Source organism: Tiliqua scincoides, chromosome 13, assembly GCF_035046505.1.
Source record: "Tiliqua scincoides isolate rTilSci1 chromosome 13, rTilSci1.hap2, whole genome shotgun sequence".
NCBI lineage: Eukaryota > Metazoa > Chordata > Lepidosauria > Squamata > Scincidae > Tiliqua > Tiliqua scincoides.
Genome location: NC_089833.1, coordinates 47,690 through 69,813, shown reverse-complemented (window position 1 = coordinate 69,813; position 22,124 = coordinate 47,690). Strand labels below are relative to the sequence as shown.

General features: G+C 53.7%; 3 protein-coding genes across 3 annotated transcripts; 2 read left to right on the top strand and 1 right to left on the bottom strand.

Annotated features, from left to right (window-relative positions):
• The first annotated feature begins 1,760 nt into the window (after positions 1-1,760).
• On the top strand, positions 1,761-7,404 carry UBE2I (ubiquitin conjugating enzyme E2 I). The gene is made up of 7 exons (XM_066640506.1): positions 1,761-1,990; positions 2,121-2,199; positions 2,779-2,862; positions 3,503-3,575; positions 4,494-4,603; positions 5,812-5,891; positions 6,751-7,404. The coding sequence occupies exons 2-7, from the start codon at positions 2,134-2,136 to the stop codon at positions 6,812-6,814; spliced, it is 477 nt and encodes a 158-aa protein (XP_066496603.1). The 5' UTR covers positions 1,761-1,990; positions 2,121-2,133; the 3' UTR covers positions 6,815-7,404.
• A 2,549-nt stretch (positions 7,405-9,953) lies between these two features.
• Positions 9,954-11,542, bottom strand: TSR3 (TSR3 ribosome maturation factor). Its single transcript, XM_066640498.1, has 4 exons — positions 11,080-11,542; positions 10,832-11,005; positions 10,462-10,525; positions 9,954-10,388 (listed from the first exon to the last, which is right to left on the bottom strand). Exons 1-4 carry the CDS (start codon positions 11,525-11,527, stop codon positions 10,256-10,258), a joined length of 819 nt encoding a protein of 272 aa, XP_066496595.1. The 5' UTR covers positions 11,528-11,542; the 3' UTR covers positions 9,954-10,255.
• A 3-nt stretch (positions 11,543-11,545) lies between these two features.
• Positions 11,546-21,505, top strand: GNPTG (N-acetylglucosamine-1-phosphate transferase subunit gamma). Its single transcript, XM_066640497.1, has 11 exons — positions 11,546-11,633; positions 11,735-11,786; positions 11,863-11,930; positions 12,033-12,087; positions 12,159-12,242; positions 12,876-12,969; positions 15,377-15,491; positions 16,598-16,680; positions 19,585-19,716; positions 20,097-20,178; positions 20,841-21,505. The coding sequence occupies exons 1-11, from the start codon at positions 11,594-11,596 to the stop codon at positions 20,963-20,965; spliced, it is 930 nt and encodes a 309-aa protein (XP_066496594.1). The 5' UTR covers positions 11,546-11,593; the 3' UTR covers positions 20,966-21,505.
• Positions 21,506-22,124: the final 619 nt, after the last annotated feature.

Below are 22,124 nucleotides of genomic sequence, written 5' to 3'. Positions count from 1 at the left end.
CTGAGCCATATTGTGCATTTACTCATGAGTAGGCAAACATGCCATAGTCCATTGGAAAGGGCAGGCTGAGAGGAATCCAATGACACCAGAATGGTTCCTATCCAATGAAAGCAGCCCCCCAAAAACACCCAAGAAGAAAGTTCCTCCAAGCAGATGAAGGTATTAAGCCCTATGGAAAGCAAAAGTAAGCCACATGGTGTGTTTACTCGTGAGTAAGCAAATGTGCCTTGGTTGCTGGTCAAGTCAGGCAAAGAGGAATGCAAGGCTAGCTGCATGGTATGCATCTAATGAAAGTGGAGCTCAACAAATGCTCCAGAAGGCAGCCCACCCCCCCCCAAAGAATAAACCAGAGGCTTGGGCTGGTAAGGTGGGTACTGGGGATGGCTGAAAATCTCAGCCTAAGGCTACAGAAGAAATTCACTTGGAACAGGGCTGGCTTCCCCTTATTTATCTGTTTTTCTTTATAATTATTTTATTTTGCTTGATGTCACTTCCAGCAATGACATCACTTGTGGTGGGTCCTGGACAGATTGTCATGCTTAAAAAGTGGGTCCCAGTGGGTTGAAAAGTCCCAAACTTTTAAAAGTTTGAGAATCACTGCCTTGACAGAATTGGCCAATGAGACATGAGGAGGACGGGACACACCCTAGTGTCCAAAATTCTGGAAATCGTGGCTTTTAGGAATACCCTCATGTGATGTGCCATTTGAGGCAGAATTTCATCCACTGCTTGTGGGGAAATACTCACTGCATGTGTTTTCTGGCCATTCTTAGTATTCATTCCATGTCATGACTATTACTATCTGTCTGGCCGCCTCACAGGGTGGTTGTGAGGACAAAGTAAGGGGAGGAGCCTTACTGCACCACTCCAGCTGCTTAGAGGGGGGTGGTATAAAACGGGAAAATTATTAAGTCATACGGTGACAGAAACGTACGGCCGGTGTCAAATGACCCAGCTGGGCCCGGGGGCGGCTGTTCTTTCACTGGAGGGCGGGCGGGGCGCCCCCTTCCCGGTGCCCGCTGTCGCTGTGCCAGGACTGCGCTGGGCGCCGCTCCCCGCAGTCAGCCAGGCAGTCCGGGCGAAAGCAGTCCTGGGGCTTCTGCTGCGAGCACGTGCGCCGTACAGTCCTGGGCGGGCGCGGAGCTGCTCTGCCGTCCGAGGGGAGAAGAGGGCCCGGCCGGCAGCTCCCGCAGGCGGACTGCGCGGCGGGATTGCGGCCCGGCGCCGCCGGTTCCCGCACGAGGTGACCCCACCGAGGAAGGAGAGCCTCGCCGTCGCCCTGCGGCTGCCGGCCGCCCTCCCGGCACGCAGCGGCCCTCCCGGGGCTCGAGCAGAGGGCGGCCCTGACGCCCGCCGTCCCGGGCCCCTCCCGGCCAGACCGTCCTGGCGCCGAGGGACGCCCGCAGGTGGCCGCTCGCACTCCCGCGGTGGGGCCGCGCCCGCCTCTCGTCCAGAGAACCGCTGCCGCCAGGAGGCGCCTCGCGCCCGTTCCGAGGCGGCCGAGAAGAGCGTGGCCTGCGCCCTCCTCCTCCTCCAGCCGGCACTCCCGCCCCCTTCTGACGAGGGACTTCTCTTGAGGGCCGCCCGCGGTCTGCGCAGGCGCCGGAGAGGCCCCTCCCCCAGCCTGCCTCAGGCTCAAGGACCCGGAGGCCCCTTCCTCCTCGCTCGCGTGTTGTCACTCCTGGTCCCGCGAGGGCAGTGGATTGGCGGGCGCCGAGCCCCGCCCCGGGACAGAGGCGGGGCCTGCAAGCCCCGCCCACGCAGTGCCCTGCTCAGCCGCGGGGCGCAGGCGCGGCGGCTACGGGTCGCGCCGAGGGCCAGGCCGCGTGACGCGCTGCGCCCCTGCGAGGGAAAGTCTGGGCTGAGACAAAAGAGGGGGGAGGAGGCGGCGGGCTGGGAACATCCGGGTCATTCGCCGCCGAGGACGCCGCCGCCGTTGCCGCCGAGGACGCCTGGCTCTGGGAGACGCGCGCGGTCCGCGCCGCTGACGGTGAGGGGGCCCGTGGCCGGCCAAGGTCAGGGGGGGGCCGCGGGAGCAGGCGCCGCAGAGGCCCCGGCGCCGCCGCGCCCGGCCCGGCCCGGCCCGCCGCCCTGACGCGCCGCTCGCTCCGCTCTTGCAGAAGGACCGAGAGGATGTCCGGCATCGCGCTGAGCAGACTGGCCCAGGAGAGGAAGGCCTGGAGGAAGGACCACCCCTTCGTGAGTGGCGGCGGGCCGGGGCGGGCGGAGGCTCCCTCCTGCGGGGACGTGGGGTCGGCGCGCCAGCCTCCCCCCGTGGCCGCCGGGCGCGCTGCAGGCCCGCAGGCAGGGCGCGGGCGGTCGAGGCCTGCGCTGGGCCCGGAGAGCTCCGCCTCGCCCGCCGTTCCTGGGGGCCTGCGGTGCGCGCAGCAGTGGGCCTGCGCTCAGGCCTCGGGTGGCGGCTGTAGGACGGCTGCCGCGATCGGAGCGGCCTCCGCGGGCAGCGCCAGGCAGCGGGCGGTGCGGGGAGTGGAGTCCCTGCGGGAGGGGGCGCCCGCAGCAGCGCCCGGTCTCTGGGCCTCCCCTGCGCGTCCCCCTCCGCGCCTGCGCCTCTTGGGTCTGCTCCCCTCGCCCTGCTTGTGTCCGCCTGAGCTGTGTGGCTGCCTGGCTGCCTTCCTCCTGCGGAGGCTCTGCTGCAGCCTGGTCCCGGCCAGGCCCAGGGTCCAGGGTGCTGGGGGGCTCTTGGCGCTGGCGTCCTGTGTGCCTCACGCCTCTGGCGCTGGTCTGCCGGCCGCTCAGGTCGCCTTCTGGTCGTTCCAGGGCTTTGTGGCTGTGCCCACCAAGAATCCGGACGGCACAATGAACCTCATGAACTGGGAGTGCGCCATTCCGGGGAAGAAGGGGGTGAGTTCTGGGCTACTACTACTAGTACTACTGCAACTCACTCAAAGTACTACTAGCTGATGAGATCATTGCCAGTTGTTTCTCAGCTGGGAGGCCAGATGCAACAGGGCAAGCACCAGCAGGAGGCTCAGGTGGAGGCGAGGGGTTTTGGAGCATGGAAAAGATGCTTTGGAGCTTCCTACCACTATTTGTTGGGTCGTGTTCCTGGTCTCACTGCCAGGTGCAGGTGTCCAGGGCTCTGGCGAGCACCTCAAGTACCACTGGTTGAGAAACACTTAGCTAGATGTTCTTTACCAGCCACCCCTTTCAGTGACTGTTCTGAAACGGCTGGCATGTAGCTGAGGTGGGCCCTGGCTAGTCTAAGCTTTCAAGGCTGTGGTGGTCATGGTTCAAGTCAGACAGGTGTTCTTGGGGGCTAGGTATTGACTTGAACAGTTGAAGATGCTCTTTTGTATTCTTCTGCTTGTGATAAGAAAGGGAGGATTGGAGCTTGCGTTGTGTGTGACTGCCTGCATTCAACCTGTGTGCTCATTTTGCTTTCCTCTGGGAAGCAAGCTAGCCAAGGAGGACTCATCTGCTAAGCTTTTGCAAATGGAATGCCTATGTGAGATGTCTGACCCTGCTCTGTGCTTCCTGACAGACACCGTGGGAAGGCGGCCTATTTAAGTTACGAATGCTTTTCAAGGATGATTATCCCTCCTCACCCCCCAAATGTAAGTCATGAGATGAAATGAAATGTTTCCATGTGAAGTTCATTCGGTGCCAGGGGCCCCAGCAACCAAATTGCTTTCAGGGGGCATTAACTGATTTCATGGGCAGGTTGAGGCTATCTGGCCGCCAGGGTGATCAGCAGTGAGGACATCCTACAAGATGAGTTGCTTGGCACCTCTTTACCATACTGGGAGGCCCCAGAGTGCCTGTCTCACTGAGTGCTGCAGTGTTGTCTCTGCCCTGTCTGGTTCATTTAAAATAGCTAACACAGCACCGTGATGTAGTAGCTCTGAAAGGTGTCCTTCTTGAGAGATGTTCAGAGACAAAGTGAATAAAATTAGATGGGTTTGTTTTCTGGCCCCAACGTTAGCTAAAATGAAACTTGCTTATTGGGAGTCTCCAGTAAGCCTGATTGCTTCTTTTGTTCCACTGAATTACTAACTTGGTCTGCGTGTGAATGTCTTCAGGGAAATAATTTTTACTTCTCCCTTCCCATCATTCACAATAAGAGGCCCTCGCTGAGTCTTTCTCCCAAGCAGCTGCTACAGTTAAGCAGCAAATTTCCCTGGGAGGAGGCAGATAGTGACCATTTGCAGAACTGGTAGCAGCATTGCAAGTGAACTTCGCTGGGAGTAACATGCCGTTGGAACTCCCAAACGGAGTAAGAAGCAGTGCCACATGTGCATCGTGGGGGATGGGTTCATTGTACTGTCGTTCATTCCTTTGAATCAGCCGACGGTTGCTGAGGATTTGGAGTTGTGTGGTGCCCAAATGGTTGTCCACCCCTTGAGCTCTGTCTGGTTCATGGGGGACCAAAAGTCACAGCTGCTTGGGAGTGGCTTCCTCTCTGCCTTGCAGTTGCCGCTATGAATTTCCTCATTACTGAGGCAGTGTTCTGAATGGCATCTCCTCTTATGCAGGCAAATTTGAGCCACCCTTATTCCATCCTAACGTCTACCCTTCAGGCACAGTGTGCCTGTCCATCCTAGAAGAGGATAAAGATTGGAGGCCTGCAATCACAATTAAACAGGTATGTCTGTGTCTGCCACGTGTGGGGCTTCACTGCCCTGCTCCCATTACAGAATATAGTGGACTTGGTTAGGCTGTGATGGTGACTGACATGCAGCCTGCAGGGCAGACTGAGTTAAATAGCCAGTCACGCTGCAGACTCCATCAAGTGATCCATTTTCCTATCCTGTATTTCTGGAACAAATGTCTCCGCTAATCATTTGCTTCTGTTGGCAAGCAAGAGCCTCTGCGCTGCCCAGGAGCAATGTTCAAAATCTCTGGCTTTGTAACCCTTTTGCTCATCAGAATTAATATCTGCTTTGGTACATGGTTGTGAAATGAAAAATTTCTGTTTGGCGTTTGCTTCCCCCTCCCACATCAGGTCCCTCAGCAAGATCATTTCCCGGAAGACCAGAAATGAGAGCTGCTGGCTACTGAGCAGACCAGGCGTTCTCTATGATGCGGAGACATGTTTGTCTCTGCCTTGTTCTTCTGTGTAGAAAAACTGAGTTTAAACCTTAGTGCGTTAGAGGATCTTGCGCTCACTTATAAGAGGTTGTGTAGACTCTGAAAGAATATGTAATATCGCTGAAATTGAGCTTTCTTTTTTTAAACCAGTGAGACAAGGCTTGACGGTTGCCATCAAGAGCATCTGGTTTTGTAATTTAAAGTTCTTAGTACTCAGGCTAATAATCTTAGACGCTTGTGGAAGTAAGACCAATTAAATTCATAGGGCTTATATTTGGTAGGCCTGTGCTGAAAAATAAATGGTTTCTTTTTCTCACACCCCTTTTCCCCCAGCATGGGAGGAAATGGCACTGCATGCACACACACTTGGGGGTATGTTGTTGGAGGGAGGAAAGGAGGGATATGTACTCTGTGACACCCCTTCCACCCCATGTATGAAACTCTTTCCAAAACATGCTCCTTCTCCTGTCTTCCACTTCCTCCTGAAGCCTTCATGCTTTGTAATCACACCTGCTGCTCTGCTGCAGCCAGGCATCCACTCCCAAGGCACCGGGAACATGTTCTGGGCAGCAGCGGCAGCCTGGATTTGCTATGCCTTGTGGGAAGGCGAGTACAAAACTTCACCTAACCTAGTGCTGCTAGCAATCCTTTTTATCCACTGTTGGGTAAATCTCCCATGTTGCCACCATAGTGGCATGACTGGAATTCATGCATATATCAAAATTTGTGTAAAAATTTTGTGTTGTCTCCTTTATTTCACAGATCTTGTTAGGAATTCAAGAACTCCTAAATGAGCCAAATATTCAAGACCCAGCCCAAGCAGAGGCTTACACGATTTACTGGTGAGTGATGTGCTTTCAGTGGTGGAACCATCCTGAGCTGCCTTGGCTTTGCAGCCGCAGCAGAGGGTGTGATGCTTCCCCACAAAGGATCTTGCCTGTTTCTCCCCTAAACCACCATGTGAGTGAATAATGAGCGTCTTGTGGCATTTTCAGCCTTCAAAGCACATTTCAGTCTTTTCTGGTTCAGGTTGCATGCTCTTCTACTGGGCAACAAAAACAACCGCTTCATTCCAACCTGGCTGTAAAGTTGCCCAGCCCATTTTCTTTCTGCTCCCTTCCCAACCCAGAGACCAGGTTGCTGCAGAGCCACAGGTGTGTCACAGAGACCCACTTTTTAAAAGATTTCTGGGCCTCACAGATGGAGGCCCCAGGATAGAAGCCTGGGTTCAGTGGTGATTGCTCCATCTCTGGCAGTCCATGTTCCTTTTGCCTGCCTAAGAACTCACTCCTCTTGTCCACAATGTCTAACGGGTTGGTGATGTGGCTTCCATAAGCCATTACTGCTAGAGCTGCTGACCCTGGAAGCACAGCCAACTCTCTTGCTGGAACAGTTGGCTGCGAATGACAGGGATCCTCCTATACTGTGTTTTGTTTTCTAAAACGTGTTTTTATTTTGTAAACTGACCTGGGCCCATTGATGGGGGGTGGGAGCAAGGACTAAAAAATTCAAGGCACTTTCTACCTAGCTGTGGCATTCTTTCCCATTCTTTCACCACTCTAGCCTATGGCCTGTTGTCAGACCTTCAGGTCAGTGGCCCCTGGAAGTTCCCTTGAACCCCATCCCTTGCTTTCTCATGTTGCATGCTAAGTTCAGTGCTCCCTTGCTCTTGGAAAGTCTTGTCCTTCTCTTTTTGTTTAGCCAAAACAGAGTGGAATATGAAAAGAGGGTTCGAGCACAAGCTAAGAAGTTTGCACCATCATAAGCTCCTGTCATGAAGCATCTTCAAGGAAGGGATTAATTTGGCAAGAACTTGTTTACAAAACTTTTGCAAATCTAATGTCGCTATGTACAATTAATTGTCACTTAGGGGAGGGGGTTGTATGTGTGCCATTTCCATATTCGCCACTTGTATACAGTTCTAAACTTGCTGAATTGCCCCCCAGTTTTTTCATACAGGGTCTCTTCCTTCAGTCTTTTGTATTTTTGATTGTTATGTAAAACTTGCTTTTATTTTAATATTGATGTCAGTATTTCAACTGCTGTAAAACTATAAACTTTTATACTTCTATAAATCCACTAGTATCTCTAGTTTCTTTGCTCTGATGCAGGCATGCTTTAAGCTGTTTAGAAGTATATTTTGCCTCTACCTGGCTGTATGAAGAGAAAAAAACATACCCCCCACCTCTTCCTTCCTCCCCTTAATTTGTTTTCTACCAAGAATGAATTAGGTTGTTGTTGCTTCAAAGCCTCTGATCCAAAGTCAGCCAGCATCTCGATTCTGCGTCACTTCCTTTGTGTTTATGGCGTTTTTGTCTGTGTTGCTGTTTAGAGTAAATAAACTGTTTCTATAAAGCTCTTGGCCTCACTTCCTTTCAGTTAATTATTTTCATTTTAAAGACAAACTTCTTGAGTGTCAGAAGAATTTTGCTGAGCTCTCTCCAGTGCTTATTGAATGGCTCTATGTATGTTGGGTTCAAACTAGCATTCCCAGGTAGGAGGGGTGAGGGAAGCATCTACCACTTGGGGGAGAAGGGGCTTACCAGATCAACAACTGGCCAGCTTTCATTTTAGCAAGGGCTTTACCAACTTGCACAGGAAAATCTCTGGAAGACCCAGGGAAGAAACCTTTTCCTGGCTTCATACAATTGAATAGCTTTACGGTACCTGCCGAGGGCCAGAAGTGACTTTAAGCCACTAATCAGTACTTGGTTCTCATGTAGAAACTCATTAGCTGCAAATGATAGACTGTGAATCTTTATCATATTTGTCATATCCAGAAGACACAGGAGAGCCCAGTTATCACACAGGCTGCCCTTTCAGCAGCACTGCTCCTACCCCAGCCTCACTTTGTGACTCAGCAGCTGAGAGGTGCACTGTGAAGTGATGCCTCAGCAGACATGCTGCTGCTGAAAGGGTGACCTCTGTGATAACAGGGCTGTCCCAGCACCTTGGGAGCTTTTCCCTCTCACCCTTCTTGGACAGCCCCTTCCCCCACAGCATTCTTTGCCTTCTGAGGCCTCCTTCCATATCTCTCTCCTTTGCAGAAATGGTGTTGCTGGGTGAGCCCAAATCATGAGCCAGATAGTTGCCAACATGTGGCCCTTGTCCCTTACGTCTGACACCCCTGCTTTAGAGCTAGGCTGCAGCATACATATTGCTCTTACAGCACTGATCCTCTGGAGAAAGGTTAGGTTGGGATTAGCCTTAAGGTTGTCCAGTGATCTTTCCTGGCTGAATTCTGCTCAAAATCCAATGGTCACTACAGCCTGAAGTCAGTCCTACTGGACAAATCAAGCTTTGCTTAGAAGGAAGTGGGCCAGCTGGTTGTCCTGTCTTCACGAGGCGAGCTGAGTTGCAAAACAAACAACGAGGTGGTTGCTGGGAGACTATCTGGAACTGTTTGAGACTGAAAAGCATTGCCTAGGGTGGAGACAGCACAGACCAGCACCCAAACTGGGTCACAACTGTGGGTACCAATGCTCAGTGTCACGCCACAAAGCATTCCTTGGACCCCTTGGAGACCACTTCTGGGTCACTTGCCTACAAGCATTGCATTGGTCTCCAGGCCCCAAAATACTTTGTGGAAGTAACCCGTAGTGGTCCATGGAGTAAGCTGAAAGCCTAACAAAACCCAGAAACAGCCTCTGAGGGCTCCCAGAAAGGCTGTGGGATGAAGCATTGAATATGGGGTCATGAATTGCCAGAGGATGAGATGGGCTGTGGTGGGCAAAAGTTTGATAATCACTGGTGATAGAAGCTTTTGGGGACATCTAAGTAATTATGTGTGATGGAGCTTGTTACTACAAGGCGTGATAACCATCAGTATGGATGGCTTTAAGAGGGGCTTGGACAAATTCATAGCGGCAGAGAAGGCTGCGTGTCAGTCTGCCTCTAAAAACCAATTGCACAGAGTAGTGGCTTTTCCCTCCTGCCAGAGGCTTCCTACAGGTAGCTGATGCACGACTATGTTAAACCAAATAGGGCATTAGCAGGGCTGTTCTTAGGCAGGTTGATATAAAAGACGGGTCTTTGGATTGAAGCCTGAAGAGGTGCTGTACCCCCACCCCCTCACTCTGTTTCCAGTTCTTAATAGTAAGTCCCAGTGGATTCTATAGGGCTTTCCTACATCTAAGCAGAAATCATGTAAGGCTACAGCACTGCTGAGCTAACCTCTATGCAGTCTCTCTCATTTCCAAATCTGGCCTGGCTCTTTCCCTCTCTATCATGCAACTTGGCTGTGAAATACATTTCAACCTCTTGCCCAATTGCTTCCAGGAAATTTCTACATAGCCTCTCTAGGAATCCCTTCTCTCTCACTATCTTCTGCAGCAATCAATTAAAAAGAAGGGAATGTTTGTGTGTGCAGTCAGTGGGGGTTTATTGGATCACTTGTTACACACTGCCTTTCACAAGGCACCTTTCTCTCAACACCCTTGGGGTCATCATTAGGAACATCATTTTTGATATCTACCCCTTCCTTAACCATGATGGGCCCTGGTTTCTCTGATGGTAAAGGGAGTTCCCTGATGCTCAAAAGTCAAGACCATTCCTGGTCCTTTTCCCCCCCAGGGATTTTACCATGCAGTGAGGGAAAAACACGTACTACAACCATGAGGAAGAGCAGCTTCTTCCCTTGTGGTTCTCTGTGCTGCTACCACTTTTGTTTCCCACTCACTCCTGGAAACAGAAAAAGGGCCTGCCTCAAGTCTCTCATGCAGCATTCCTTCCAATCCTCAGCCATAAAACAGCACATGTTTTAACTAAGCAGCTGAACCTGAGGGGATTAGCTATGCAAACACTTTGCTTTCAAGGAGCTGTACACCTCCCCTCCCCTGAAATCCCACTACTGTCTATGTAAACCGCCTTGAATAAAGTCAGAGAAGTAATCCGATGACCAGAAAGGCAGTATATAAATATCTAATTATTATTATCATTATTATTACTTCACATACCCAATAAAGTCACTGAGACAGCAATGAAGCAAAAAAATTCTGGGCTTCTGTTTCCCTTTAAATTCCCTCTTCATCACCCCCTGAACTAACACCTGCCTTGAGTGGGGGAGCAGCCCAGCCAGCTCACCAGAGGAAGTCCTCTGGCACTCAGATCCCACTCACACCGGCAGCCTGAGCCCAAAGTTATTTTTTCCTGCTCAAGGCCTGCTAAGTCCCGCTTTGTGAGGATGCTCAGGTTGCCCCTCGGCCTCTCACAGGCCCTCCAAAGCAGCGGCCTCCCTGTGTGCAGCACACGCCTCGTCCAGGTCCTCGGAACTGCTGCTGCGGCTGTCCTCGTCATCTTCAGATGTGTCCTCACCAGAAGCTTCTCCACTGACAGTTTTTCTGCGAACAGAGAGGAGCGTCACTGGAGTACTGGGACAGTTCCGGGAGGGGGAGGGCACCGGCAGGCGCTTACCCCACGACTCCAGCAGGCCTGTTGGGGTTGAAGAACTCCTTCCCGGCGTCCACGTCGAAGGGGTCTGGAAGAGAGACAGCCCTGAGGCCCCTGCCCTCCAGGAAAGGTGGGGAGGGGGCTGCAGGGAGGCCCACAAGCGCTGACCCTGAGGGGCTGGGGCGGGTTTGCGCCAGAGGAGCAAGTGGAGCGCCAGACGCAGCAGCTCCTCCGTCCTTGGGACTCAACCAAGCGCCGGGAGCCCCGGGCAAGGCCTCGCCAGCCGCCCAGCCAGAGCAAAGCTGTGTGCTGCCGCGCCCCATCCCCGCAGGGAAGGGGGGAGCAGCCCGCCCAGGAGCCCAGCAGCGCCTGCGGGAGGGCAGCGGAGGCTCACCGAAGTCCTGCTGGTCCGCGGCGGGCTCCGCGGCCAGGAAGTCCCGCTCGACGGCCAGAACGTCCTCCTCGCCGGCGCAGGCCGCGTAGCGGTCCAGCAGCGCGCGGTTCAGGTCCAGGAAGGCGGCGCCCCACTTGAACTTGCCCAGCACGTGCGCGGCCGCCTCGGGGAAGCCTGCGGGGAGCGGCGGTCAGCGGGGGCGAGCGGCGGGGAGCCCACCCGCCCCGCCCCGCCCGGCCCCACCTCACCGGCGATGGCGAGCGCGGCTGCGCAGGCCTCGGCGCAGGAGAGCCGCCAGGGACGGCCGTAGTTGACGGGGTTGGCGGCCAGCAGCAGCGGCAGGCGGCGCGGGTGGGCGCCGGGGGTCAGGCCGGGCGGCGCCTCGGCCAGCCGCGCCCAGGACGCGTCGATGAGCGCCAGGCCGCGGCGCGCCAGCAGGGGCCGGTCGGCGGGCGAGAGGCGGCGCGCGGCGCCCGCGCTCAGCACCAGGCCCGGGAAGCGCCGCCCGAGCCGCAGCTCCCGCGCCAGCCCCAGCCGCGCCAGCCGCCGCCCCGTGCAGCGCCGCCGGTCGCACTGGCCCAGGTCCCACAGCGCCAGCGCCGGCAGGGGGGGCGCCGCCGCCGCGCCCCCGCCTTCCCCGTCCGCGCCGGCCCCGCCCGCCCCCCGCGCGCCCCTCCGAGCGCGACGCCAGCCCATCGCCGCAACCGGAGGCGGAAGGGCGGGGCCTGCGGGCGCTTCCGCTTCCGGACGGGGACCAGCGGGATGGCGGCGGCGGCGCTGCTGCTGCTGCTGCTGGCGGCAGGTGGGCCGGGCAGGCCGGGCCGGGCGGGGCGGGCGGAGGGCTGCGGGGAGCTGCGAGCCCCCTCCTGACCTCTCCCCCTCCCCCTCCCCCTCCCCCTCCAGGGCCGGCGGCCGCGGGGAAGATGAAGGTGGTGGAGGAGCCCAACAGCTTCGGGTAAGGGGCGGGGCCTCGGACAGGGGGCGGGGCCTGGGCGTCCCGGGCTCCGCGCTCACCGCCCTCTTGCCCGCAGGCTCAACAACCCCTTCCTGCCGCCCGCCCACCGGCTGCAGCCCAAGGCGGCCCCGGCCGCGGCCTCGGGTGAGTGTCTCGGGGCGGGGAGGGGCGGGGCGAGGTGGGGTTCTGCGCGGGAGGGGCGGGCCGGGCGCCACCCCCCCCGCCCAGCGCTGTGCTTCTCCGCAGGCCCCGAGCAGCTGCGCAGCCTGGCGGGCCGGTGCTTCGACTACGTGGAGTCCATGTGAGTGCGGGCCGGGCGGGGGCGGGGCGGGGCGGGGCGAGCGGGCCTGACCTCCCTCCCCCCCCCCGCAGGTACAAGTACGAGCTGTGCCTGTTCCGCAACGCCACGCAGCACGAGCAGACCTTCCGCTGGAACGCCTACAGCGGCATCCTGGGGTGAGGCTCCGGTGGAGGGCGTGGGCCAGGGGGTTCTCGATCGCTTGCTGCGCCCCCCCTGCTCTGCAGGAGCAGCCCAGGCCCAGACCCGGAGGGAAGGGCTGCCTGGCGAGGGGCCTGTGCGGCAAGTGCTTGCGATGGCCGGAGCCCCTGCGGGAGGTCTCAGCCGTGCCCAGCCAGAGCGGTGCTGCGCTGGGCAAAGACGCAGGCTGGGAGACGGGTTGGGGCCCGGCCCGGCCCCTGCCTTGGGCACCGCTGTCCAGAAACGCCTGGGGCGGGGCGAAGAGCGCAGAGAAGATCTGGAGCCCGTGGCAGCCACGACTCTGTGTGCTAATCCTCCAGCCACAGCAGGAGACGGGCCGAGAGCAGCCCGCCGGGCGTGACCCCCTGCAGCGCATGCCTGTCTGGAAGGTTGTAGCAGGGCCTGGCCGAGGAAGCAGCGCGTGGGCCACGGATCCTTCCTGGCCCTCCTTTGGCCAAAAGGGTGGGCTGAAACTGTCACCCACACGGCCTTTGGTTCTTGCTCCTCTGACCTTGGGCGGCACGCAGAACGTTGAGGGTTTCTGCTGAACGCCTGCTATGCCGCACGGCGCGTTTGGGGAACGAGAAAACCGGAGCATTTTCTGCCCTCAGAATTTGGCACGAGTGGGAGATTGAGAACAACACTTTTGTGGGCATGTGGATGAGAGACGGAGACTCCTGTGAAACCAGGAACAGGGAGACCAAGGTACAGCCGTCGGCCTTGGTGGGGTTCTCACTGCGATGCGTTCCCCCAAGCGGGCTGGTGGGTGGGTTTGCCTCATCGTTTGTGTCTTAGCAGAAGCTAAGAGTCAGCCCTTGGCCCAGTAAGCTCAGGATTGCGGACCAGGAAGGACCTCTTCCCAACCCTGCTTGGTGGTGCTGCTGGCAGAGATTGCACCTGCTGGGTCCTCCTTCTTGCAAAGCGGGGGCTAAGCCCCCCCCCAAATCAGATGACATGTTTCTTTTTTCTTTTTTTACTATGACTGGATATATTTATTTATTTTGCAACAAAGTTTATTTATTTATCACAGATACAGGTAAGGAAAGTAGGTTAGACTTAGGGCTGGGATTACAACATACATTAGTCCAAAAAAAAAAAGAATTTATAATGTCTAAAAACAAAATTATTCATCAATACAAAGATTACCATATTTGCTAATCTACTGATTAACAATTTAACTAAACAATCAATATTTTTATTTAAAATTATCCAATCATAAAAAGGCTTCAAATTTTAATTATACACTATTCTTGCCACTAACCTAATACTTAGAATAAAATATTTCTTATCTGATTCTTAATTTCTGATGTCGCATTTAAGAGGAATGCTTCCAATATGAATAATACACACTTCAATATTTCTTGTAACAGTTTATATATCATTTTCCAATATTTCTTTGCTAGTTTGTTTTCATTTACATCTGCTTTGATTTGATATAATTAATGGAATACTATTCACTTCTAAAGAGAATTTGGTCCATTAATATCTACAAAACAAAAAAATTCTACTTGTTGTTCAGCCATTTTCATTTTCTGTCTTAGTACTTTCTTTGTTCTCTGTCTTGGTGTTTTCCTTCTTGCTCCTCCCACTGCTCCTTCTACTTCTTTTTCTTCTTAACTCTTAAATTTCTTAATCCCAATCTCAATCTTCCTGCATGCTTGTCAGGGAGGAGTTTATTTGCTTCATTTGTTTAGATAATTTTCTGACCTGCTGCTTCATTTCATTTCTGAAATCCCACAACAAATCCATTAATAAGGACTGGCTTTTACTAACATCCTTTAAATTTTTGAATGCCATTCTTATCAATATCAAATGAAGCCAATATACCTCTGACTGTAAAAAACAGATAAAATGGTCCAACAATTAAAAAAAAATCAACGAACTCATTATCTTTTTTCAGTTTCTTGTAAGGCTAATTTCCAATTTTTATATCCAAAAGGGGTAAGTCAATATTCCACTTCCAGTCAATAACAATGTCAAATCAGTCAAACAATTAAAGAGTCATCCAAGTCTTATTATCTTGCATCCCTTCTTGTCCAAGGTAATCTTTAATTTTTAATATCCAAAAGGGGTGGATCAGTAATCCAGGTCAATAACACTGTCAAATTAAGTTAGTATGCCTTTAAATGACCAGGCCCAAATCTAGCCTTCTTGCTAGGAAAGCGAGAGTAAAAGTTATTTCAGCCGTTAAAGGTTAGTTATTTATTTCTTTTCCATGCGTACCATTTCAGCAGGGTGATCTTTAATCTTATTTCTCTTCTTTTTTTCCAGTCACCCTTATTATAAAAAAGAAAAAGATACTCCAGCAAGGGTTTCTTTAAATCCAGGGTTTAGGGTTCGCTCTTTTCCCCTCTGGGTGGCTATCAGCCAACGTAAATAATCTTAAAGTTATCTTTCCCTCCTTCCAACCTCTTGATTGCAGCTCTTTTTATAGCCTTTTAATGAACTAGTTACTCACAGTTTAAAGCTTTTTCACTGTCATGTTGTATCTAGGCCGTGGGGGGGGGGGGGTGCTCAGCTATCCGAATCTGTCTTCTCCGAAGATGGCGTCCGGTATACGATGTGATCCAGCATAGAGCAATTTCTGGGGGTTTCCTCTGCGACCGCCGTCCTTAGAGATCCCCCGAGTTCAAGCTCTCAGCCTTCATGTCTTCTTCTTAGACAATGAAGAGTCCCTCATTGCTGAGGTCCTCTGGGAACACATCTGTTTGGCAGTTCCCCCCCCCCCCGGAGTTCTCTGAGGTTCCCTGCTACTGCACTGAGTGTTAACTCCACCCCCACCCCAGAAAAAGACATGTTTCTTCAGTAGCCAGCTGCACAAAGCTGCAAGGGGTAGTTTTGGGGGTGATTCTTCCTTACGCAGCACTCAGAACATGTTGGAAGAGCACAGTATTGATCTCATCCAGCTTTATTCTAGCCCTGCAAGTGCCTGCAGTGTGCACGGGCCTGCCTTTGGGCAAAGGGAGGCAGAAGATAGAAGGAAGGAAACAAGAGCAACTTGTGCTGCTTTTTACTGGGCCAATCTTGGTGTTTGTGGGTGAAACAGGGCTTGGAGGCCACAGAAGTGGAATGTGGAGCTACTTTCTCCATCTCTTCATCCTCTGCTTTTCAGGTACTTCTTGTCTGTGGAAGGAGCAACAAGTTGGCACATGTGACTGAGCCGAGCACGTGCATGTATTCGCTGACGTTTGAAACACCCCTCGTTTGCCACCCCCATTCTCTCTTAGGTCTGGTAAATAACCTTTGCATGTGGGGTTGTGAGCTTGGACGTTGAAATGTCCCCTGTAGCAGCCAACATTGGGTGGGGGTAAAATGCCTCTTCCTGCACGGTCTGGGGGTTCCTTACATCCTGGCATCTCCAGAACAGAGCTCGGCTGCCCTCGCTGTGCAGGCGAGGGTCTCACTGTGCCAGTGGCATGCCCTGTTCCATCTTGTCAGGGAGAGAAAGTGCCCACGCGTGCTGGCTGCTGACACTGCTTCAGGGAAGCAGGCAGTGCTGGCTGTGAAGTTGCTGAGGAGGCTCCTTCCGAGTCTGCATTGCAGTGATGACAAGCAGCCCCCCGGCCTCCTCTGCCCCATGAACCCTCGGAGGGAGCTGTGCTTTCAGGCGCCTTGATAGGAGGCATCCAGTAGTGCTGCCAGACGACCAGCCTGCTGCCCGTTACAGCAGTGCACTGGCCACATCTCCCTGTTACTCAATACACACCAGTGGTTGGACTGCGCTTCCCCCCACAGCTTTGCCAGGGAGGTTCCACTGCACCCCGCCAGCCACCCTGTGCCGCAGAGTAGAGGTTGCCACAGACGCCTGCACTCCCAATTGCCACATCTCCTCAGCAAGAGTTCGGCTGCCCCCCTCCCAGCTGAAAGAGCTGCAACCTGTGAACAGTCCCCCTCACCAAGCAAAGTGTCAGGGTTGGGCGGGGGGTGGAGTGCAAGAGCCCCGGGAGAGCCAAAGGGAGGGAAGAGCTGGATCCTGCCTGGGTGCTGCCGTTCTTGATTTGGCTGCCAGACTTTTGGACATGGGCCTCTGCAGGGGAAAGAGAAGAGCTTTCGGCTCTGTGGGTGACCCTGGGAGGGGCACACTGGTGCCCAGGGTTCCTTTGCCATGGCTGCTGGGTGATCTCAGTTCTTCAGAACAAGATGGAGCCCCTAGGTTTTGACCTTGTGCAGGCGCAGATAGCATTCTGCCTGTGCAGGGAGGGTTAGCAAGAGGCCTCCAGGGGTGCAGTCCTATGACCGCTATCCTGGGAGTAGGTTCTAGCAGAGAGTTGGGCTTTCAGGCGACTGTGGCAGTGTTTGAGGGAGCTGAAGGCAGCTGTGCTTTCCTTGACAGTGTATCCGACCCTACCTGAGGCCCTCCGGAGGAAGTGGGACGAAGCAGCGCAGGCGCATTACGATGAGCTGATCACTGAACAGGTGAGTGTGTTATTACTCAGCCTCTTCTGCGTCAGGGAGCTCACCTGGGATCGCCCCATCCAGGCACGGCCCTGATCTGGCTATGCTGTGCTTCTGTAAAGGTGGCGGTAGTGCCGGCACAGTGGGCCATCTTTGTAGGGCAGGGCCACTCGAACCCTGGCCTGGGGACTGAATCCACGGTTTGAGACAGATCAGTCCACCCAGTGACCAGAACGTTTTGTTCCGCCTCCGTGCAGCTCCTCTTCAGAGTAGCTCCGAGCACTCTGGGCAGTTGCGTCTTCCCGAACGTCCTGTTGCACAGCCTTCTGGGATGCCAGGCAACAGATGCGACTTCCCAGAGTGTCCAGGTGCCCAAGTCTACCAGAAGGACGAGCCACACAGTGGCAGAACAAAAAGCTGTGGTCCGGGCGGAGGCCTCATTTTTGCAGGACCATGGTTGCGACTTGGGTGCTGCTGCTGTAAGGCAGAGGTGGGATGGGTTTGCCACTTGGCCCAAGGGCCCCACTGCAGTTACGAAGACTCCATGAAGTGCCAGGATGCTGTTGTGACAAAGGCACACTCCATCCACTCTTTGCCCCCCCCCCACATTGCAAAGCACATGCAGACACAGCCCACGTTGAACATTTTCTCTTTTCAGTTTTCAGAGCAGAACCATGTCTAAGACTGGGGGGTGGGGTGGCAGGAGGTGTACTTTTCTGCTGTTTCCCCATTGTTCCCTGTGGGGTTATCCTACATACACCAGTTCTTTTGTTGGAAAAGTGTTTTTCTGGCCTGGGGGGGGGTGCAACTATTGCCTGAAAGGTGTTAGGATAGGGCATAGGTTGACTCTTCACCCCTCCTCCATCTTTCACGTGTCACATCCTCATCTCCTCCTCCTGGCTTTGTACCAGCAGAGTTCCTCTGGCGCCTAAGTGGCATCTGAACGATGTCAGTGCCATGTTTTTCCAACGTTGCTCCTGTACCTGTGGTGTGTCTATCAGTGGTTTGGTTTCTACACCAGCAGGGCTGTCATTGCTTCGCTGTACCTCAAAAATAGGATTGGGCCTTCATGCTGTTGTATGTTTAATGCAGTGTGCCCCTGAGAGGAGTGAAACCTCGCAAGAATTGCATTGTTCTGCAAGGTGGCAGCAGCGAGTGACTGCTGCAAAATACTGGAAAGCTAAAGATTTGCCAAGAGCGGCTGCTGAAGCTGGGGGGGGGGGTCTTGCTAGAGTGAGCCTATTTCCTTGGTAGGTTCGTTGCAATAATGGTTTGATTCCTTTTCATGAGATACAGGAACAAACAAGAATGTGCAGTTTGTTGGTTCAGATGGGGAAAGGCAGTTATAGGAAATCATTTTGCTTGTTGCAAGATTTATTTTAAAAAATCTGTTAATACGACACTCATGCTAATCGCATGCTATCAATTCATTTTTTTATTATTGCAAATAAGCCTTTTTTTTGCTGACACTATTGCTGGGATGGGGCCCATGGCGACGCTCCCTGCTGGAGAATGGGGAGCAAGGGAGGAACAGCGAGGGGACCTGGCCATGTCGCCAGGGGCCTCCTCAAAAGGCAGGGAGACCGGCAGACCAGAGAGCATCTGCTCACTGTCTTGGGAGCTCCCAGAACAGCAGCGAGCGAGAGCTTCAGAGAGCACCAGCCGCCCTGAAGCTGCAACATTGAGCCCCAGCGCCAGATTCACACCCATGGGATGTAGTGCTGGCCCAACAGGCTGCTAACCGGCTGCTCCACCCCACAGTGTGGGTGGCACCGCAGAAAACTGGGCCAGACGAAGGCATGAGATCCAGCTTGGCTGGCTGGGAGGCTCATAAGGAACCCCGCGACCTGCAAAGGAGGTCACACTTCCTGGGGCTCTAACTGGGAGGAGGCAGTGAGGGGAAGCAACTGCGACCCTGAACCCTTCCACTGGCCTGTCCCCAGTCCCTAGTCCACTCTTTGGTGTAATTGGCCCTGTTCCACCAGAATTGGGGGGGGGGGAAGTCATGCTAGTGCACTGTTGGGATCCTCCAGCTGCCCCATCCTGGCAGCCTCGAGCCTCACTGGTCCCTGCGCAACACCTGCTCCATCTTCGCCCAGGAAGATGTATTTATCCACTCGGGGTAAGTAATCCACCGAACCTGCTGCCCAAGCTCTGCCCCACACCCACCAGGAAGATGGACATAACAATTGCAAACACCTTTTTTTAAAAGAAAGTAAATATGGACAGCTCTTGATTTATGGGAGGGCGGGTGGGTTATGTTTCTGAAAACTATTGCGCATATCAGAAACAAATGAAAAAGGTTTTTCCCATTGGGAACAGTGACATTGCTCTGGGTTAGGAGAAGAGTCAGCAGGCTCTTGCGCTGATGGTTGCAGAAGGAGGCTGCTGGGCATGGGGTGGTGAAGCTGGCAGTGTCAATGGCTCAGATAGTTATTTAATAACCAGGAAAGTTATTTAATGCTAACCCTAATGAGTGGGGATTTCTACTTGCCCAAGAGGGCGGGGGGGGGGGGCTTGAGAGGCTATTGGGAGGGAGGAACAGCTATTGAAGTCAGAGACTGAGAAGGCGACAAGTAAACCAAAGAGAGGCCGGTAAGGAAACTGAGAAGGTGATGAGAGCGCCTCTGTGGGTGCATTTCCTTTTTCTCTCTTATCCTCCAGGATTAGAGGAGACTCTTCCCCCTTTCCTGGAAAGCCACCACCATCTAACAGTTACTTGTTGGCAACTAATTGACCACCTCTTTTAAAAATTGCCAAATGCAAAACAGACCTTCAGAATTAATTTGCAGATCGCGCTATTTTAGAATCACACCAATTCAGACCATGTCAATCAAAATTGCCTGTGCAAGATAGCAGGAGGTGAGGTGCGTAACAACCTGCAAGGACCTTGGGCAGCATCAGGCTGAGCTTTTTCTTTTCCAGGGATACAACAAAAGGTTGAGAGAGATATTTGAGGAAGCCGGGCTTTTAAAGTTGACAAGAGAGGGGGAGAGCAAGAAGAAAACTGCCAACGCGCCACGCCTGAAATTCGAGTCTGTGGAAAAGTGCAACCAGGTACCGTGAGTTGGGCTGCTGCTCTGCTGGGCTTTGCCCTGTGCTGCTTCCCCTGCTGTGAACAGGCAGTTTACGAGCAAATGGAGGCAGGCAGGTGAGATGAGGGTGTTCTCTGCTGCCAGACCGCCAGTCCTCTGGCCTCAGTGTGTCTTGTCCAGCAGCTGTAATAATTGTAGATGGGGCCCATGTGTTAAAACCCAAGATTCATAGGAGGGGGCAGAGAGTCAGTCATTTCTTTGATGCTGAGTTGGCCAGTAGCTAAGCAATCAGAGTGGGTCTCCCAGCAAGAGTCACTGCCTCGCCTCCGTACTCTGTAGATGCAGAACTTGGCTTGAAAGTGTAGCCAGAGAGCCCTCTGAATCTCTGCTCCTCTTTTCTAGGAGTACCAACAACTTTCCAAAGATATACAGAAACTCACTGATTTATTAACTCGGCATGGAATTGCATATGAAGCGGTCCTGGGTAAGTTCTCTTCTCGTCCTTGTTGGACTGTTGAACCCAGAGGAATTGTTTTCTGGGGACAGAAGACCTAAAAGAAGTACTCTTCCTAGGTGAGGGTCTTCTTTTGGAGAAGGCCAGAAGCCATGCTTTCAGAGAGCGCATTCGCCCCTCAGTTTGGGGCACGGGGGGAGAGAAGGCTGCCCCCACCCTGGTAGGAAATGGGGATCCTGCCGCCCTTTTCTCCCGAGGACCTTGCTCGGGGTAAGGGTTAGCGTCTTGCTCAGACTGAAGGGTAAAGCTGGTGGTTTGTTTCACTGGAGAGCCTCTGCAGGGCTTGCTTTTAAGGAGCAGCGCATGACTGCTCCCTTGTCGCTTTCAGCCTGCAGTCACTGAGAGCATCTGGACCTCACCTGCTGCAGTCTTCGGGCAACCTTCTCCACAACAAACTGACTGCTTGTTTGCCATGAGGTTTAGGGCAACTGAAGTGCTCCCCAAGGATGTGTCTTGCTTTGGGGCAAGTGCAGTCTCTGGAGCTGGTTCTCGTCAAATCTTCACCAACACGTAGTGGTATTTTCTTGAAGAGGGAGTCATCAGTGCCTTATGGGTGCTCATGATGATAAGATGATCCAGACAGGCCCAAAAGTGTTAAGAGTTTGACTATAACCTACTGCTTTGTTTTCTAGCTGGAAACCATGGCAACAAGCATAGGACTCCAGCACTGGTGACAGAGAAGCCTGCTCTTGGTGTGGGTTCAAAGACTGACTGGCACCTCCATGGAGATCCAGGAGTCTGGAATGGTTCTCGGTGAGGACACCCACCCACCTGGCAATGAAACAATCCACACTGTGATTCCCTGTCCCTGTCATTAAGGAGAGAGCAAGACAGTGGTGTGACCATCCTTTCTGCAGGCCAGCATCCAGCCTGAGCAGCTGCTCCCAGTTCTAGATTCGTTGTTGCTGCAGTCGGTGATAGTCGGGTGGGGCAGTCCACTGCTGGTCCAACTGTCAGGAGTCTGCAGAGCTTGCGTGGACTGTAGGTTCCTGCTTCGCCAACAAGAGTGCTGGAGCTACAGGCAGCAGGCTGTACAATTGGGTGCCTTGGGCCTTAGGACAGCGCTTCTTCGTTTGTTGAGAATTTGTGGCACACTCTCCCTCCACTGGACTCTTGCTCGGTTGAGCCCAGCACCCAAAAATGGAAGCCAGGGAGTTGCATTTCTGATGAAAAGCACTTGAGGAATTGCCAGGTCCTGTTGACTGCATTGTCTCTGGTGTCCTCTGTTCTCTAGAATGGGAGAACTCCCCCCCCCCCCCCGCAATTTGGGGATTTTAAAATAAAAGTCACAAAGCTGTGCAGGTGTCAGGCCCTGCGGTTTGTACCTGTCGTCTTCCGGCCCCTTGCTAACTTGTCCAGCTAGGCATTGTTGGGCCGTTCTACTTGAAAAGCCAATGCCTGTATAGCGAAATGTGCTGGCTGGCACAGGAAGAAATGGTGAGGAGACAGGGAGTGCAGCGCTTCTGGACAGATGTGTAAGCAGCCTGCCCTGGATATCTGGGTAGCTCAGCAAATAGGCAACCTTTGGCCAGTGACTGTTTGCAGTGGCCCTTGCAAGCTCTCCACCTCTTCATTCCTAACTGACGGGGCTTGCAAGAAGAAAAGTCCTGTTGGATAGATCAAAGGAGGGGGATCCCTGCCTTGCCCAACATAGATCCCCTCCCCCATAAGCAATACAGGAAGCCTATAGGCCTACTGGGCAGTTCACCTCTTGGCAGGTGGCATTTGCAAGGTAGACTGCCTCTGAACATGGGGCCTCCTTTCTGAGCTACCACAGATAAGAGGAAGATCAGCACCTGCTCCTGGCACAGGTTACTCAGAGCACTAGCATTCACCTTGGTACCAGCTCAGGGAGGGAGGCGGGGGGGGGAGCCAGTATTGCCCATCATTTGGCCTGTGGCCGGCTGCATCAACTC